Source organism: Falco naumanni, chromosome 4 (assembly GCF_017639655.2).
Source record: "Falco naumanni isolate bFalNau1 chromosome 4, bFalNau1.pat, whole genome shotgun sequence".
NCBI classification, from domain to species: domain Eukaryota; kingdom Metazoa; phylum Chordata; class Aves; order Falconiformes; family Falconidae; genus Falco; species Falco naumanni.
In genome coordinates, this window is record NC_054057.1 from 94,681,446 (window position 1) to 94,701,502 (window position 20,057).

At 46.5% G+C, this 20,057-nt stretch overlaps 1 protein-coding gene across 4 annotated transcripts in view; it reads right to left on the reverse strand.

Annotated features, from left to right (window-relative positions):
• MITF (melanocyte inducing transcription factor) overlaps positions 1 to 9,582 on the reverse strand; it is a 110,115-nt gene extending 100,533 nt beyond the window's left edge. For 2 of the 4 annotated variants that reach the window (XM_040591255.1, XM_040591254.1), the window contains exon 1: positions 9,377 to 9,580. In XM_040591255.1, coding sequence (XP_040447189.1) covers positions 9,377 to 9,480 — 104 coding nt within the window. In that variant the 5' untranslated portion in view covers positions 9,481 to 9,580. Of the gene's footprint in view, positions 1 to 9,376 lie in introns of all 4 variants that reach the window. The other 2 variants (XM_040591253.1, XM_040591256.1) reach the window with 2 other exon arrangements.
• Positions 9,583 to 20,057: the final 10,475 nt, after the last annotated feature.

Consider the following 20,057-nt stretch of genomic DNA (forward strand, 5'->3'; position numbering starts at 1 on the left):
CAGGCGAGCAGAGCAGGAGGATGAGGTCACGAAATGAGCAGTTGCACAGCACACTACTAATCTTAAATTCCAAACTTATTATGCACAAGCCTAACAAACAAAGGAGCAGCTTAACAGATTTACAATGCGCCTTCTCCAAGGGTGGAATAATTATTTATCAGATAGCAACATTCTTCTTACAACAGCAATAAATAAATAAACAATCCCAGCAACTCTTCTGAACCATGCCTATGGTCTAGTGAAGGCAGAGTGACACCTGGGATGTGTTGTGGATGAGCTTGGGTAGAATTGTAAATATTTGGTACAAACAAAGCTCGCTAGACTGAGCAGAAACCCAAACACTACAATTAATGGCATCCCAGGGGACTCACTGCAAAAGCCCCACACCTCCTTGAACTCCTTCCAGCTTCCAATGTACAGCCCCTAAGAGTTTTTTTCCCTTTGCTTTTCTTTTCTGTAAGCTTGTTCCCTCCTGCATATGTACACATCTCAGCATCATTCTCATTTCCTTCTCTCAGGTTGCAACTATTATTTATTCAGGCTGATATCCACAAACATAATAAAAAGGGCTTGTACCTCTGTACTCCTAGTTTGGCTTTACAGCTGCATATTACCATGCAAGAACACATCCAGAAAAAGTATTCCCAAAGTCAGTCATATTTTATTACAAACTCTTTCCTCCTTTATTTAGATAAAACCCAAAGAATCCTGAAAGGAAATAGCAGATGTGCACAAAACATGTTCAGCCAGGCTCTCCCACTCTGATATCTCAGTGATCCTTTTCCATCTCTACAGTAATATTCCGACTTCCCAGTTTGAAGCTTCAGGACCACAAACGCTTTCCCCCACTGCCCATATTCCCCATCTCTTGCCATCTGACAGCTTCCAGACTCTGCTCCCATCTTCTGACCCTGACAACAGTTCCCAGCTGATTTAGCTCCATCCCAAGTTTTCTAGCTAGCTGCTTCTCCAGAAAGGATCACCGTAATTCCCATTTTCTGTAAATGTTTACATGTTACAACAGGATGGCTGGCAGTAAGATTAGTAACAACCACCCATCATTCCTGTCTCCATTCTCTGAAGCATCCTTCGCTCAGGATATTCCAGTTGTTCCCACTTCTTGTTACTTTTTTCCAGTCTCCAGATGCCAGCGCCCCCGCCCTACTACATTTCTACCATTCATACAGCGGTTTGTTTTGTCACCTACCACGAAGACAAGAAACGGTGTCTCAGCACGCAAGGGTTACAGGCAAGCTTCAATAATACAGTATCTGTTATTGGCATGATGCTTTAAACACATTAAACTTGGCAATATTCCAGCGCCTAAATGTCTCAAAGGTAATCAACATCTTTCCAGGTAGCCAAAACACTAATTTTCACAGGTAAAGTCCTTTTCTCTCAGAATTCATCTCAACTAAATTCTTTAATGTAACAGTAGGCCAAACCAGGCACACAATCCTGGCATGAGGACAAACGACGCTTGCCTTTATAGGTTTGAAAAGCTGCAAAACTCCTTCCTACGCCTTGCAACTTCAGTGGTCTCTTCACAAGCAGTCTCACAAGATGGTCTGAGAGGACCAGACCCCCCCGACACGCATCACCCAGGCCCACCAGCCTCAGCAGCAGGTTCACGTGGGTTTATGCCCATTTTGTGCCAAAATAGCAGCACAAACAGAGGTGCAACATACCTGTGAAACTTGGTCATCATTTTTTGGGGAACATTTAAGAAGGATGAATCCAGTTCTTCCAAGAGATGGCAACTGCCGCATCATCTCAAATGCGACCGTTTCCCTTCGCCAAAGCGTCCCTATGAAATACCAGCTGCAGGACTGATCTCCAGCCGCCTGACACCAAACCTGTGGTATTCTAGAGTAAAAGAAAAAAGGTCTGAAAAAAAGGTATTTGTTTGTTCTCGGTGCTCATTTCTCCAGGTAATATAGAACTCAAACTCCGCATCTGCAAATGTATGCCTGCCTACATTGCAAAGGAATAAACTTCATGGGAACTGATTTTAAAAAAAAACTTGTTTACTGTTAAGAGGCTGTTAATTGCAACATTAAAATACTAGCCTGAACCCTACATTAAACTTGCATTCTGTTTTACATAGCAGTATACGTAACAATCATCACAGCAAGCAGCTCTGTTGGCTCATGCTGGAAGAAGTAATTATACATCACAGCAACACATTTTTGCCCTTCAACCTGCCAGTCCAGTCCATGCAGCAGCTGTGAGCAGCAGGTCAGGGTGGGGGGAACCTACAGAGGGTTTCTACATAATCACCACTGAAGAAAAAAAAAAAATGCTATAAACCACCAGACCCTGGCTTGCATGCTTGCCAGAAAGCTGCTAACACAAACATTACAGCAGCCCTTGCAGCAGAGATGTTACCAGAAAGAATGAGCTCGATCCAAAGGCACTATTAGCGGTTAAAGTATTAGCTAGCAGTTGCATTGCAATCCTTCTTACTAATTTTCACAATTTCTGTCTTGTACCAGTGATACGCACACCATCTTCTTTCCCTTAGACACTCCTACATCCTCTTTGAAACATTTATTTTCAGGTGAAGCCCGCAGACATTAATGTCTAGTGCCGGTGCAAGTCACAAGCTGAAATTCTGGCCAAAGATACTGGGACAGAGCCCTTTCAAAAGGCACCCCAAAATTGCTAGTGCCCATCCATGGCAAGCGGACCCTTGACAGTGTCTAACACTGAAAACGGCCTGTAAATTCTACCTCGGGGATGGGCTGGAGGACAGGCTGATCTGTTTCAGACTGCATTACACACTTAGGTTCACTGGAACCGAAGAATTTCAATTGTGACACTCAAAGCAGCACCAGCTTTTTTACAGCTGATGCAGATGAAGCAGTAGCATTGTTATATCATCAATATGCAACAATATTCCTTTTCCTGTGCTGTTTTTCCCCAGTAAGAAACAAAGTGTGCAACTACATGCAAACCAGTAGTTGTCCTCTTACTGTTTAGCTGTTGGGATTATTAAAAAAATAAAATAAACACAGTTCTAGCATAATATGACAGTGATGCAATAGTTAACTGTCCAGCAAAATCTGCCATGCCATGCTGCTTAAGCACATTTTCTTTGTTCCAGCAAAAATGATATTAAAATACAGTGAATTTTAGCAAACAATGTTACAACAAATGTATTTCAAAAACTTTTTGAATCCAAAATAGAATGAGATTGATAATAATGGCCAAGAGCCTGAGCAGCTTAATGGAAGTTGGACTTTCATTTTGTTCTCAACACTGAAACAGCAGATAGTTCTCAGAAGACAATTAACAGCCAACACATAACTCCAATTTTTTGCAGAAAAGTAAACAGAAAATTAAGACTTGGAAAATGAAACAGAAGGAGTACAGCATGTTGCTTTGGAAAGCAAACCTAGAAATAGGAGGACAGCATAGTAAGTGTCAGAACAGGTATCTTCCGTACCCTTGTTTTTAAGCAGCTGTACAGATTTCTTCCCAGTAAACTTTCAATCATAGAATGCTGCGAGAGGTTGAATTTGTTTACAAAATAATGCATCTGCAAGTCCCTTCTGCTCTCACTTCCCAGTTTTCTTCTAGATCCTGACCAAACCGTACAGCAGGAATAAGTCATGCTGCCTACCACCGTGCTGGAAAGGACCTCCGATATATCACCCTACGTGCCAAACAGAAACAGACACAGCACAGAATAAGCTCCTCAATGACTTGTTAATGACAACTGGTAGGTCCACAGCAGCCCCAAAAGTTCTGGTCCAGAGACTTGTGAAATTACCTCCACTACACTTAAGGAAACGAGCTGTACCAGGGGCACCCCAGCTATCCATCGACAGGGCTGCATCAGTTCATTTTCAGCCATGTAAAAAGCAGAATAATATATTGATCCAAATTATCACCTGGATTCCATAAATCAATAGTAGCCACCTAGTGAAGCTTCCTGCTCACCAGAAAGGTATGGATTTGTTTCATGCAGAGCGCACATGTAGTTACACACCACTAATACAGCCAGCAGTTCGATAAACAAAAGGAAAATACATGTGCATACTAAAAGGTGCACAGTCAGTGCAGGCAGCTCAGCCTTAAAATATCTGTGCACTTTCTGATCAGCTTGGCAGCTAAACAAAACCCTCCCGAGGAAAGCAGGCTAGGGAAGCAAAAAGGTGACGTTCAGTAGTTCCTATCAAAGCAAATGCTGAACTGAATTTCATGGGCTATTTCTGTTTCCTTGCTAAATAGCAAAGGCCTACTGCAAATAGCAGAGTGAGAGTTTCGCAGAACAGAAAAGGTCAGCAAGGATCTCTTGCCATGGAAAACGCTCTGCTACAGACAGGGAGCAGCACTGGTTCCCAGTATAAAGAAATACAAAGAAATACTGCTCATTGTCTCCACATGTTTATACAACAGACACCAATTGCAGCCTTTCCTTATAAGGCTGTTTTGAAAAATAAATAAGTACAAAAAGATGTGGTGAGGGTTTCCTTCATAGTGAAGTGAATTTGAGGTGCAGAATAAACATGGGATTATTGACTCACTCACAAAAATGTTACCAGAGAGATTTCAAAGACACATACTTTTGGCTTAGCTCTACTCCCACTGGTGCCGGTTAAGACTTATACCATTGACTTCAGTGAGTGCTAGCCTACGTATCACTTTAAACTCAGCTATTATTAACTTTTAGTTTAAAATATGTAATGTTCCTCTGTAACAGACGGAAAAATATTTCAGGAACTTTTAAAATCTGTTCCTCCAAGATACTTTTTTTTTTTTTTTTTTAACACACTGAGACGCGGTTCCTGGATGCAAGCACATGTGACCTGTTCTAAATAAAGGATATTTTCCACTTCTTGCACAACTGGAACAGATATAAGCAGTAGCTTGAACAAACTGCATTGCAGAACCCAACCAGAATATAAAACACTTGAACAAGATCCATAAATAGCAGTAATATGAAAAGACTACCTCCAACAAGGCACAAACTCAATGTTAAGTCTAATGTAATCAAGTTCAAATTCAATCACGCTGCAAAGTTCATTTACAAAATCAAATTTGATCATCTGCAGACTAAGGCACTTTAGAAAAGTCCTCTTTGGCTCCAGAGTAAGTACACATTTCAAAAATGTGTGCCTTTTCAGTGAAATGCATATTTCCTCAACAAACATTGGGCATTAAAAGCAGTTTTAACTAAATCAAGACTTAACACCGGGTGGGGGGTGGAATCAAAATAAAAAGAGTTTTACAGATGATGCTAACTGGATAGAGATAAGGTACTAGCCAATAAAAGTAAAATATTGAAGGTTTATATTAAAAAAAACTCCACACATTTAGACACCAGGAATGTTGAAAATTTTATAAAAACATTACTGCTTTAATAACGACAAACTCTACATCTCAATGCTATTGCTCATAAAACAAGAATAAGCTTCCTAAAAAACTACCATGCAACTTAAAAGCATTTCCTAATGATTTTTTTCCACTAAAAATAATTCAGTAACTGCACCATTCAGGTGCTTTTTAACCAGTCTGAGAATAAATAAGTTGGGAAAGGGCAACAGAAAATAGCACAGATCACAAACAAATTATAATCATTTACCTGCAGGTACACAACTGACAATCATTTGCTGCTGCCTGCTATGTTGCGCATACCATCCAAACAGACACACATTACAGAGAGCCAGAAAACAAAGAAAAACAATTAAATATAGAAGTTTTTGCTCTATTTGCCACATCTGGGTTAGTTCAGATCATCCTGCACAAAGGCAGACTGTAAAGTCTTTACTTCCAGATACCAGTTTGATATCCAAAACATTGCTTTAATAAGTCAAATTATTTAAAGAATCTTCATTAGCAGTCCGATACACGTAACTTGAGCCTACAGCGCCCTGATGACTGCATGCAGACACGTCAGGATCTGTGTTTACATTGGGTAATAACCGATTTTCTTCTTCAACTGATTGCCTGAAAGCAAAACTCTATCAATTTCATTTTGCAGTGCTTGTACCAGGAAAGAAAACTTATTTTCTTGTTCATTACCCAAGCACATGCACATTTAAGTGCATGTACTTATCAATTAAAACTATTATTCTCTTGGAGTATGGCAGGAGAGAAATAAAGTATGAATGTGAGGGAAAAAAAAAAAATATGTATCTCATTGTCTTACTGGCTAGTCATACAGTCCAGTTTCCTCCCGCAGTGAAAAGTGACTCTGGAGAAACCAACACAACTGAAACATATTCTCAGTTTTCAAAGACATTCAACCACAGCAAATTCCAGAGAACCCTTAAATGTAGCCAGCACTTAGCACAAGAAGTTAACTTCTCCAGAGTCAGAGGGGTTTAGGAAATAGGGTTGGAACTGATGTATCTTAGCCCCACGTATTCTCTCCATCCCTTGTGATTAAAGCTTTTTGCTGGGCTTACATTTTTCCTTGGCTTCCAGCATTCAATTGCGGCTTGGCCTAAGTCAGTACAGTATTTACTGCAAAAAACTTATTATTGGACCCCTTGCGGCTTTGGATTGCAGACCTGAATTATGAAACATGGATGCAGTAACTGTGAGGGCACACTGAAGAGGAGAAATCTTTAACTGGTTGTTATATACTGGAAAACAAGCAATCTGGGGAGAAGCAAACAGGAGAGTTTTACTGAGCGAAGGACAGCAGTATCAGCAGGGCTAAGTTTAACTGGGCAATAAAACAAGTTCTTTCTTGGGTCTGAGCACTGGCATTCTTAGATATTTCTGAGCTGGATGGCTTTCTCTATATACTCACAATTTCAGCTGCTATGAGTAAGCCCAGGATGCTTCTCACTTCTTATTGTTAAGAGAGATCAGAGAAAGTCCTGAATGTTGCTAGGAAATCAGCAGTTCTCACCAGGGAAAAAGAGTAGATTGCTACTTAGATTCATTCCTAACATCAGCTATTGCCCCTGGTTTGCCTGCTCCTCAGGAACCTTTCCAGAGCAAGGCTGTGGAGAAGACGGTAAGACAGCAATTCCCATGGCCGCAGTCCCATCACTACACCATGCTGACCCGGTGCTATTCCACTGACTGCTGTGCTATTACTCTGATTTAAAGCCACAAGAGAAAGCAACAGGGTAATGTTGGATACCCATGATAATCATCAGTCAGACTGGTTTCAGGCCTGAGCAAAGCTGAAGGGCTACAGAAGTCCTCCTAGATTACAATCTGCACATCATGAAGCAAACAGGTTTGTGAGCAACTTTTGCCTCCCGTTATCATCAAGTTTTATCAGCCTGGCTCCAGGGACAAGTTTATATGGACCAGGCAGGGCCCCTGGCTCCTTGGCTTCTTCATCTCCCACAAGACCAGGAAGACAACTGAGACTTTACCTCCAGGTAAGAGCTGTACGTGAGCTGGGCAGGCTCCACACCGAGGTTAACATGTCAGCTTGCTATCTGCCAGAAAAAAACATGGGTCGTTTATTCCACCCTCGGGGCTCCCTCTTCTGTGCACGGAGACGTGTGGAGGAACACGAGGCAGACCAGGGCAAGCCAATCACTTCTACTCAGCAAGCCCTCCTGGAGACATCAGAACAGATGCTGGCCCAGGGCACCACCAGGATGCCCAGATGACTGACACCGGGGACCCTTTAAACCCAAAGGGTGGGCAGTGCCAGCTCTGCAGGAGTATCAAGTAAGAACGTAACAGGGCAATTAGTCCAGGGCAGTTTGAAGTGACAACATTTAGAAGATGGCTAAATACTCCAGCGCTTCATTACAGAATATATTTATTCACATCTCCCTGAGAGAAGTGAACAACACAGGGATGCATTCGGGTCCCAAAGCCTCAACACACAGGAATTAAAAGCAGTTGGAACATCTGTGCAAGGTCAAACACAGACCTGCTAGCTATGCTCCATGCCCACACCACCTAAAGGCATAGAAAAGCTGCTGACTGCAAAGTGGACAACCACAAAGGGACAACTCCCCCACACCAGTTAGAACCCACAGCTGGTGCAAACAGGGCTATTTAACAACGGCACAGTCATCACGATCTACCCCACACCTGCCCCACTCCACCAGGACGCAGGCACCGAGGCCAAAGCCCTGTGGGTCTCCCAGCTGCCTCCAACACAGCTGGAACCCATCCCTGCTCATCAACCCATCTTTCTGCCCTGTCCTCTCCCTGCCTGCATGTTAGCCTGGCTCCCAGCTAATTGCCCGGATAATGGCAACCTCCCTGCTCACTCTGGCACCTTTAGTTAGCCCGTCAGGCTGCACATCACCTCCACTACACACACCATTTCTGAGCAACACCACAGGTTCAGCGAGAGGTAGAGCTGTTGTGAAGACAGGCCAGAGGACACGGCCCCAGATTTGCCAGCCCTTGCAACAGTGACAGAATTTGTAACATCTTTTACTAACAGACCTTTGATGTTTCTGAAACACTCAGAGCAGGATCAAAAGTTAATTTATTTACTTTGAAGCGCCTCTGGCAGGCGGTACAATCTAAGCTCATTCTAGCACAGTTTTTTTATATTTACCTTCCCATTCATTTTCTGACTGCACGCACAGACGCACGAAGAGCATTGTTCAAAACTGAAAACCGTGACTACAAAGACAGGCTAACAACAGGCTTGATTACGAACATGACACTCGCAGCAATGACCTTACGCGCAGCTGACTATGGCTTAGGAGAGCGCTGTAACGAAATGGAGGGTTTGCTACTGCCGGGGTGCTCCGAATGGCAAGCCAGGGGAAGGAGAAACGTGCTGTCACGGACACGGTGGGATGCTCAGGGTGTGGGAGAGCAGTGCCTCACTTCTTCCAGCGCTAGGATGGGGAGCGGGTCCGACACCCCGCAAGCAGAGGGGTGCACACCACCGTGCTTGCCTCCACAGAGCGTATCTGCGTGCCGCAGCTGCTCTAGATAAGAGCAAAAGGTCTATCGCGTGGAAAAAACACTTCAGGAAGAAAGCGATGTCCCCAGGCAAAAGTTTCCAGTCCCGCAGCACATAACAGAGCGGCCTTCGGAGCCAAAAACAACCCCCAGAACCACCTGAGACGCTGCGAGACCTTGCAACAACTTTGCAGCTGCGGGCGGCCCGCACCCGCCGCCGCCGCACCTGCGGGGCCCGGGCAGCGCCGGCGCCCCCCCGGGCAGGTGCCGCCGGTGCCTCGCCCCCCGCCCGCTGTCCCCGCGGGCCGCCCCGGCGTGGCAGGGAGGCCCCGCACGGCCAACAATGCCCTTTACATAACGCGGGCCCGGCCCGCCCTCCCGCCCGACAACGCCGCTATTATGGCAGGAGGCGCCGCACGGCCGCGCGGGGCGCCGCGCCTCAGCGCGGGGTGTCGCCGGGCGCCCGCCGACGGCCTGGCGCAGCGGGGGCACCGCGTCCCCCGGCCGCCGCCCGTCCCACCTGCTCTTGAGGGGCTGGCTCTTCAGCTCGTAGTAGGTCTTGGGCTCCTCGTGGAACTCCTCGCCCACCTCGAAGTCCGGCACGATCCCCGACTCCGCCTGCATCGTCGCCGCCGCTGCGAGAGGGAGAGACGGGAGGTTACCGCCGCGCCGAGCCCCGCCGCGCCGCCCGCTCCCGCACACTCGCAGCGCCGCCTCCCGCCCCGCCTGGGACTTGTAGTCCGCCCCGGGGCCGGCCGGGCCGCCTCCGCCCGCTGCGCACTACAACTCCCGCCGGGCCGCGCCGGGACGGGCCCAGCCGCTGTCAGCCGGGAGCGCCGGCCCCGCCCCGCCCCGCGCGCCACCTGCCGCCCCGCCCCGCCCCGTGACGTCACGCGGCTCTGACGGCAGGCGGGCGGCGGAGGGTGCCGTGCGTGACGTCACGCCTGCCCTCAGCGCCGCGCGAGGCCGGCGGCGGGTCCCCGAGGAGAGCGGGGCCTTGTCCCGGGGGGCTTGTCCCGGGGGGTTTGGCCCGGGGGCTTTGGCCCGGGGGGGCGTCCCGGGGGGTTTATCCCGGGGGGTTTTGTCCCTGGGGGTATGTTCCGGGGAGTTTGTCCCGGGGGGGAGTCCCGGGAGCTTTGGCCCGGGGGCTTTGGCCCGGGGGGGCGTCCCGGGGGGTTTGTCCCGGGGGCTTTGTCCCTGGGGGCTTGTCCCGGGGAGTTTGTCCCGGGGGGTTATCCCGGGCCATAGCCGGGGTTGCCGCACAGCCCGGGGGCTCCATCGCACCCTGGGGAGCGGGGCTGCCGGGCGTGCAGGCAGCAGTGGGGGCGTTAGGGCCGGCAGGGGAGGGTGCGGGGGAGCTCGGGGCAAACAGGTGATCTCCAGGCCATGGGGAGGGCACTGGCGGTGATTTATGGTGCCGGGGAGAAAAACGATGGGCATTCGCGTCCCAGCACTGTTGGCACTTTTCAGAGCGAGTTCTTGGCACGGGAATTTACAGCGCCAAGAAGCTTCCTTCAGACTTCATGTGCCTTTATAAACAGGCAACAGCTCATAAGTGCTGTGAAGAAAGGTGCCGTAAAATTAATTCCGGAGCCAGCTGGGTTCCAATTATTTGCAACAGAAATTTTTTAATACTGCCTCGTGTCCTGGGTGGGCCGCTGGCAGGGTGAGGGAACCCTGAGCAGGTCGTCTCTGAGCACAGAGGGCAGGAATGGCCTCTGCCACGCTCCGCCGTGCCCACACCAGGTCCTGGGAGGACCAAGGCGGGAGGGTGGGCTCGGAGGGCTCAGCACAGGGGAATCAGGAGTGTCCGGTGCCAGCTCAGTCTGTTGGTCCCTCCTTGGGTTCAAAGACCCTTGAGGTGGAAGGTCCCACCCAGGACTTATTAAATGACTGTTTGACCTTTCTTGTTTTCTTCAGTTTGGGTCTTTGGTGCTGCAGAGGCCGGGATTTCAGGAACAGGCTCAGTTGCCGCACTTACGAGGGCCTGTGTATCAGCGCCGACTATCAGGATGTTTCCCTTTACAATCCAAGAAACCTTCCTCAGCTCTGTCCTGCCTCCTTAGCGCTGTGCCGTAAGGTTGACAGGGACCTTCCATTCAGAAATGCCATAGGAAATGTCATTCATTCGTGACATTTCTCCAGAGCTCTGACCTCACTAAACAAAGTCACAGCACAACTCAAAGGATGTTTTGAGGATGTTGCTGGTAACTGATACCTAATAATTCTGGTGCCATCATATAGCTCACAGCTAAAATCACACCTCTCCTCTTGTAACAGTGCGCCACCACTAAGCCCAGCAGAGCAGAGAAGCCAGCACCGAGGCTTTGCCACATCCTTTTCCTCGGCCACAACTGCCGAGGCTGCTCGGTGGTGCACTGGGCACTGCTCACACCCAGCCAGCCAGGACCCTGCTTGTCTCAGGCAGCATGACAGTAGGTGAAATAAAACCAAGAACTGTAGCTTGGTTTAGAAACTCGGGTTCCAGATTATTATGCAGCTGCTAAACCCCAAGCAATGACTTAATAGCAAGGTTAATTACTTTAATGCAGGGGTCCTCAAACTTTTTAAACAGGGGGTTGGCACGCGGATGAAGCAGCAGGCAGTCATCTGCGGCTGCTTGGTTTCCCCCCCAAACCCCCGGCAGGGGGGGGGAGCTGGATTGAGAACCCTGAGGGGCTGTATCCAGCCCATGGGCCGTAGTTTGAGGACCCCTGCTTTAATGTATCAGATACAACAAATTTGATAAGGCTCTGAAGAATGTTCTTTTGAGCCTACATTGGCAGGTGGCTGGAATAGCTCAACAGAGGAGTAGGCTTGCTAACAGTGCTTTTGGAAAGAAAAAAAAAAAAGCAACCAACAAACAAACAATTAAAAATAACTTAGAAAAAGCCCACCGCTAAGCTACATTGACAGCCTGAGCCTCTGCAGGTTAGGCGGTGTTTCTGATGAACTGTGTCTTCATGAATGACGAAATATACGTGATACTGACGCAAGGGAGAAAGCAGCAGGACTCATCTCTTTGTAATGGCTTTGCTTGTGTTTCTCCAGGTGTCAAAATTAGATACTCTCTTCTGCTACTTGAAATGCACAGCTTAGGAGCTTTCGGCTCTGTTTTAATGATAACACTAGTTCTAAAAAGCTAAGATCTAGTATACAAATATATGTCCTGGGCGATGCTGCTTGACTTGAGGTACCAGAGCTTCGATAGGGCTGGCGTGTACAGCTCACAGGGGGAGAGGAAGCTGTTGTTCTTTTCATCAAACCATGAAGCTTTTGTTTCTGCCTTTCATCCCTCCTCTGTGCAATGCAAAGTTTGTATTTTGTGTTTGGATGGGGGCAATTCCTTATTGCACCTGGGCTAATTGGGACCTTCACACTGTTCTGCTGAGTCATACAAAGCTTTCTTCTATTCATAATGTGTTATCTGTGTTGACAGTTTAGCTTTCAGGGGGAGGGAACACTTCCACTGTGCCTAAGCAGGATACTAATATGTAAGTATGCCCCAAAACAAACATAGAATCCGAGAAGGGTGTGGGTTGGAAGGGACCTTTAAGACCATCTAGTTCCAACCCCATGCCATGGGCAGGGACACCTTCCACCAGACCAGGTTGCTCCAAGCCCCGTTCAACCTGGTGGTGAACACCTCCAGGGATGGGGCACCCACAGCTGCTCTGGGCAACCTGTGCCAGTTCCTTACTGCCCTTATAATCATAGAATCATTCAAGCTGGAAAAGACCTTTAAGATCATGGAATACAACCCATTAACACAGAGCTGCCAAGCTCACCACTAACCCTTGTCCCTGAGCACTGCATCTTCATTTATCTTTTACATGCATATCTTTTACATACCTCCAGGGATGGTGACTCAACCACTTCCCCGGGCAGCCTGTGCCAGTGCTTGACAACCTTTTCAGTGAAGAAATGTTTCCAAATCCCCAACCTAAACCTCCCCTGGTGCAACTTGAGGCCATTTCCTCTTGTCCTGTCCCTTGTCACCTGGGAGAAGAGACTGAGTGATGCTTAAAGATGAACCATATTATGCCAATATTGCGGTTAGATTGCCATAAAGAAAATTAAATTAAACCTAAAACACATATTGGGTGAAATTGAAGATCAAGTAATTATTGTGTTGACACAGTTTAGATTTCCATATAGTTACTCTCAAATAGCTAGATTTCTGTACAGCTCTGTTGAGTGTTTTCCCGTCATGGATGTCAAACTGCTTTAAAGAGATGAGCAAGAATGATTATCCCATTTAGCAAAGTGAAAAACAAAACACGCAAAGCTCCTTTGTCAAACATCAAGTCAGTGGCAGAACATGGACTTAATCTAGTGTTTGCATTATGGGCATAACACTACTAAGACTCTTAGCAGGTAGGGATTCTGTGGCATTGTCACTGCACTAGGGACAATGACCTGTGAGCAAGTCCCAGACGTGCTCTAAGAGGTGAAGTCAGGTTTCATCAGCAGCACAGTCCTATAATCAGATTTAGGGATCACTGTGAATGCACAGCTTGGGTTTCTGTTGCCTGAAACTGGCCTTGCTTTCAAGAATGATTCAATGCAAATCATAGCCAGAATAAAACAGAAAACTGCATCTACTGTATGGGTGTGCGGGGGGTGCTGGCGGTGGGGGCTGCCTGGAGCTGCCCCCATGCCTGCTGCCGCCCCTGCCAGCCGGCTCCCAGCTGGGCCCAGCGCTCCCCAGGCCCAGCGGCTCTGGGATCACTGGTTTCCCCAGGGAAAAGCTCCAGCACGGCAGCAGTCAGAAGCCGCAGGGTGTGAGGGGCTGAGCCGGCCCTGGGGAGATGGTCTGTGCCCGGGGGGGCAGGGACAGAGCGGCTGGGGGGGCACCTGGCCCATAGCCGGGGGCAGCCCGCCACAACTACATGGTAGTTTGTTCCTTTGAAGATAATACTCCATTTGCCCACATTTGGTTTTTTTATTGTTCTCCCTTTTTACAAATGGAATTAAGTTTTCCTGCCTTGTTCACTCCTTATAGTTGCAAATTCACGTCTAGCAATACAGGCAGTCTCGGTGCTTATATGACACTTCGGTCTTGTTCTTCACCCAGGCTAACATAACCCCATCCAAAAGCCACGAGCAACCGTGTCCAGGCTCCCCAGCTCTGCTTAGCTCCTCAGCACCATGCAGACATCTCTCTCGACAGCATTCTTCAGTTATTTTTCAACTGATGGGTCTGATATTGCTAAAGCTGTTAAAATAGGTGTTCAGCTTATTAGACAAATTCTCCTTTCCAGATGGATTCTTATCAAATCTGAGAAGGGAGCATGGAGGTTCAGAAGACTGAAGGACTTTTGTTTTGGCCATGCAGCTCCCAAGGAGAAGGGTTTATCAGGGGACACAGCTCTTCCTCATTCTGAACCAACATTTCCTGTGATTTCAGCAGTGATTTTCAAGATACTGTGGGGTGCACAATGTAATGTGCAGCAAGCACGTTGGGCAGAGCTGCTATTCCCCACCCCCACCCCCCTTGTGATTACTCTTTGCAATTCCCTCATTTGTGGCATCCTCCCTTGTAATTCTCATAATCTGTATTTTTCTTCTTCTGGCCTACACATACCATTTCAAATGGCTTTCCCATCAGTAATGTTACTCAAACCACAATCTGGGGATCTCTAGTTGACAGCAGGGAGCAGCAACATAGATCGATATCTCCATAAGAAGGCCAAAAATTGACACCCAGCTCAGCAGAGCTCCCAGTTTGAAAGAATTCCCCTGCAACAACTATCTGTGCATTCCTTTGAAAAGGAAAGGAAGCAGTCAATGCTGCTATTCAAAAAAATAAATAGACATGTGACTTAATTTTGAAGAAAGTTCCCAGACCTTTGCATTTATACTCTGTATTGTATCCTGTGAGATTCAGGAAGATAATGCAATTTACCCCTGCAGACTGAAAGACAAGAAGTTGTTATTGTTCTTTATCTCCCTACAGGGCAGAAGACTTGTTTACAAGCTTTCAGTATTGAATATGGAAAGAAAGGTGGTATTTAAGTGTGAGCTTCCAGTACTCACAGAGAAATTACATAGAATCTCACAGGAGCATCCCTGTCCTGTTTCCTTGCTCCACCAGCTGCATATATTGGCAGTTAAAATCTCCCATCCCCAATATCTCATCAAAATTGTTGCCCTCTCCCAGGTCAGATGGGGCAGAGAGCCCCTCCCTGCCCACGCTCTTTGTCATTCTGCCTCATTTCTTGTCCCAGTTTCTTTTTATCCAGCTGCATCATTTCTTTGAGACCCCTAATCCATCACCCATCCTCCTTCCTTCCCCAGCTGCCATCCCATCTCTTTTCCCATCCCAAGACGCATTCCCTCATTTCAGAACTTGGCTCCCTCCACCTTCCAGTGTGACCCTCACATATTTACTCAGGATTTAATCACCGTTTCTGCCTGCCCTGAGTGCTGTTTGAGCTTTGTCTCCCGTAAGGTGCAGTTTTCATCCTTTCTGCTTTCTAATCAAGGGGTTTCCCTCTCCCCACTCAGGAAAGCAAACCAGATGAGCTCCTCTCAGTGTAAGCTCCCTACACACAGCAGCTCAGAAGTGTAATGGCAGGGAAATCCTGCTCCCAATTAGGATGGGAAATGTCCAAGAGGGATGAAACCCATGGAGATTTAACTGCTGCTTTGCTATGCCTATACCAGGTATGGTTTTTCACAGAATCACCATTTAGCCCAACTGCCACAAGAGCAGCACATGGCATATCTCTGACATACATGAAAACCAGCAACCACATAGAGCGAGATAATTCTGCCATGCTTTGTCAGTTCGCATGCAGGGCTTTGCTAGACAGCTAGAAGCAACCAGATGTTTTGAGAACGAATCCAAAAATCATTTTAATGAGGGAGAACAACAGGTCAGCTACCCCACACCTCAGCAGGACAGCCCTGCTGCCCACAGCCTGCCCCACACAAGATGCTGTTGCCAGGTCTAATAATTCCACTGCAAGGTTTGCATCTGCTTCTCTTAGAAAAGGTTTCCAGTTCTCAGATTAAAAATGGGCCCCCTCATTACATGAACACCCCAGGAGAAATAAGTAGAATTCATACTTTAAAATATAGTTTCTAAGACTGTGTCATCGGTTTGGAACTAAGTCTGAAACCCTGTCAGTCCCAGGGTGGTTTTATCAGCAGAATTGAAGGTGATTAATTCTGCAGCTGGAGCTCCTGAATGAATTATGTTACTCTAATGAATCATCCACTAATTTCTAGTACTCCCTTTCTTCATCTCTGCCATATTTGGATAGGTAATGGTAGAATTCAAGGGGGAACTGGACAATCTCTGTTGTTCAATATCCTTGGTCTGATTTTCACATGTTCCTCTTTCCAGCTGCTAACTCATGACACTGGTTAGCAACAGCAGCAGTGGCGCAAACAGAAGCTGCAACAGCAATGTCATTCTGACTTGACTTTAGCAACAAAAAACCCCCACCATAGACTGAGGATTGAGTCATTCCCTCTGGTTCTCCAACAAAAGAACAGACTTCATGATTTACACATTAGAGCCTGAGCTCGGTGCTCAAGGCAGATGTTCCTAGGTCTGAACAGAGGGTGTCGGAGGGTCACAGCTGCTTCTGCAGGGACAAATAGTCAATCTTCCCTGGCCTGGGGAAGTATTCAGGGAAGGGATTTGAAGGACAGAGAAGAGATGCCTGAAGACTCACCTTCTGTCTGTGGCCTGGAGAGGAGGATCTGACAGGCTCTAAACTGGGCTCCTGGCCAGCAGCACCCAGTCACCCTTGGATATGGTGGTGCCCTTGCAAGCTGAGAGGTAGGCAGCTGGCCTTTTCTTTAAGCGAAAGCTGAGGTTCTTACCTAATATGACTTTAAGAGCTACTGCCTTGAGAAAGATAAAAAGGCCAAGAACAAGGTCAGAAGAGCTGGCAGCAGCCTGTCATCAGCTCATCCCAAGGACCAGAGGGTTATTCTCCTACTGGGAAATAATTTGGGTCTTGCTTCTCAAAGACCACTGCAGGAAGGCATGCAGAGTCATCCTTCTGAGCTCTGCTGAGCTTTTGCAGGCTCCCTAGGAGAGGGAAAGGCAGCAGCAGAAGCAGCCAGAGCTGGACCCCAGCAGGTATCACCGACTGGCACTCAGACACAGCCATAGACAGGCTGGGAACAACTGCTTGGAACTCAGTAAAAGTCCATGGAATAAAAGTTTGTGAGGGCAACTCATTTGGCTAGCACAGCATTGCAAATCCAGTTAATTAAACCCGTGCAAAGGCCAAAGGAGATGTAGATAAACCAGGTTAAACTCTCACGTATACTGTTTTAATATAATTCAGTACAGCATCTGTGCTAGTTAAACTGATTATAGAGTTAACTGGTTTAAATACATTTGCCCTAAGTACTGGTGCTGGTTTAACTAGACTGCTTTAAAATCAAAAGCAAACTGTACACCTCTGCCAATTTTCCCCTTTTGTATTTAAACCAGTACAACCTGTAGAGACATGTAAGAAACCGCTTTTAATGAGGAGCAAAGTGCATCAAGAAAAGAGGACTTGGCCCAGCAGCGCTGGTCTCCGCCACCTTATTCCCAGCTTTCCTGAGAAACTGTGTCATCTTCACGTCAACAACACTTAGGTCTAAATTTGTTTCCTGAAAATCCTATTATAAAAGGTGAGACCAAAATCACAGCCCATTTTTCAGAATATGCATAATCTCATCAGTTTAGGGGGAAGGTGTTTGTTTTCTTTCCCACTGTCCAATAACAGTTTTGAATGGAAAAAGCACAGATTTTTTTCAGTGAAAACTTTCTCAAGCTTTCTATTTTGATACAGTCCCATGAATGCCTCCTGTGCTTCATCCATCTTTTGAGAGCGATTTCATTATAAGGGCTATTTGAAGAGAACAAGGCTTTTGAGTTTTGCCTTAGAAATATGAACATCTGTAGCTAGTAGTCACAACGAGCTCAAATACCAAGACCCTCATATTTCTGCTTTACATCAGGCCTTTACACATGCATCATGAAACACAAACCCTCCTCCATTGTCTTAAAATACTCACCCACCTGAAATCAGAATAAAATATTAACTATCGTTCTACTAAATCTGAAAATATTCCCCACCTGAAGTCAGAATCCCTTTGGGTTTTCTCATCTGCAGTATTTCTACTGCATTTCATTTCTATGTCAGCACCTAAAAAGTTTATCTTCAAACAAAGACTAAGCAGTGATAGAATCAGAAATCCAAAGCACCAATAAAAAAAAAAAAAAGTTTTCATACATAAAGCCTGCTGAGACTCGTGGGTTTTTTTAAAGCAAAAGAATTAAAGAATAAGAGCCAATTTTCTGAATTTTTGTGTTACCTTTCACAGTTTTGGATGTGCAGAAAGGATGCCCTCAGCTAGTGAAACTGTGGCAAAGATTTAAAATCTGTATTATAGAGATAATTGGTAGCATCAAGGGCCAAATCTATGTATAGTTGAGATCAAAACTGCCCATACGAAAAAAAAAAAGGATTCCAAAAACTCCTCTTGAGTGATCATTAAATGCTTTGCTCATAATATGTTCCTACTTCAGAAACTCTGCAAGGATTTAATACCTTTTTTCTCCCCTCCTTTTCTCACAGCAGGCTGCCATTTGATCTGAACAGGCAATGTAAGCCTGCGTCATTGCCTCCATCCACCTGGAAAGGATAATTTGCCAGAGGATTTTTTTCTTTAAAGGCAAGAGGCTTTGTTTAAAAAAATGGGAAATTAAAGGTCTGATAACTCAGCCCAACATGCTGCATGTGGATCTGTTGGACCCATTGCCTACTTGTGAAGGCAGGTACCTGATCCGTCAGCCATGAAGAAAGGATGTCCTTTCTCTCAGCATCAGTCCAGAGATGAGTTTGAATGTTTACTTCAGATGTGAGTGTACAAGAAGCAGAAAACTACTTGCCCAGGAATATGCCTTTATTTTTGCCCCTCTAATTGCATCCTGCCATCAGCTCTTACCCCACACCTCCTTTCATTCTGGGTTCACCCAACACTTGTTCCTGTTATGAGTTTAGGTCTGTGAAGAGGCAAGGCACAGCACTCCCATCAGCTCTCACCTGGATCTTCTGTGGTCACCCAGCTAACACCAGGGCACTCAAATGCAGAAGCAGTCTCTGACTGCTGGATTGCCCTAGGTGCTCTTGGCAAGGGTGGCTTTAGCTTGGTGGTGGTCTCACAGTCAATGACTGGCATTAGCCTGGGGGAACACTGGTGCACACAAAACACATAGCCATGGCCCATGGGCCAGCCATGCACCGTGCAGCAACCCCAACAGTATCAGCTGAACCGATCGGCTGCTTGTTTTAGAGGGTTCCTTTTGGCAGTCCTTTGGGAAGCACCAATACCAACACTGTTTTCTGTATTAGGTACACTTGATAAAAAATAGCACAGCCTGGATCGAATTGTACATAGCTAAGTGACTCAAATACATGAACAGACATGTGGCTGAACCTTCCACACCCTGCTAGATGATGTAGTGCATGAGAACAGGGTATTCAAACTGCTTCAGATGGCTTCAGTTATTTGGCATAGCAGCTTGCATGGATATGGCTAAAGTGAGCTGACTTCTCTCCAAGGAGCTAGTCAGTAAGAAAGCCAGACCTGGAGCTCATGTTGTCTGCTTTCCCAGAAGTTAGTGCCATTACTGTGGCAAAAATGGAATAAAAAGTACACTCTGTACTGTTGTAGGAGAATGGAGTCTTGTAGTGTCTTCTAGTGATTTCCATGAAAATTCATTGCACAGCGAGCCTTAACCCAAAGTTGTTTGCAACGCAAAGGCCTTGCTCAGCAGCAAGCTAAGTCTGCTTGGCAGGTGGAGGTCTAAAGCAGCCAAAGTTACCTGACTGCGTTACCTGCCCACGCTTACCCAGGCTGTCCTTGACAGAAACAGGACATTTCTGTCAAGCTATGGACCTCTCTTTGCCTGTGGATGTCCAGGCAGTGCAGAGTAACCACTGCTTCTCTGATCTAAAACTATAAATGAGTGTCAAGGAAGGAACCCAATACTTGCCTCTCACCCATGACTGCATCTAGCTAATCAGCCCTGATCATTGCCAGAACCTCCACAAGTCTTTCAAATTTCAGTAAAGGCGAAGACAAGGCTACATGTCGTAGCTCACAGAGATGTTCAGACACATACTGGCAGGAGTTCCTGTATCAGTTACACCCAATCTTTATCAGGTGAGAGCTATTTC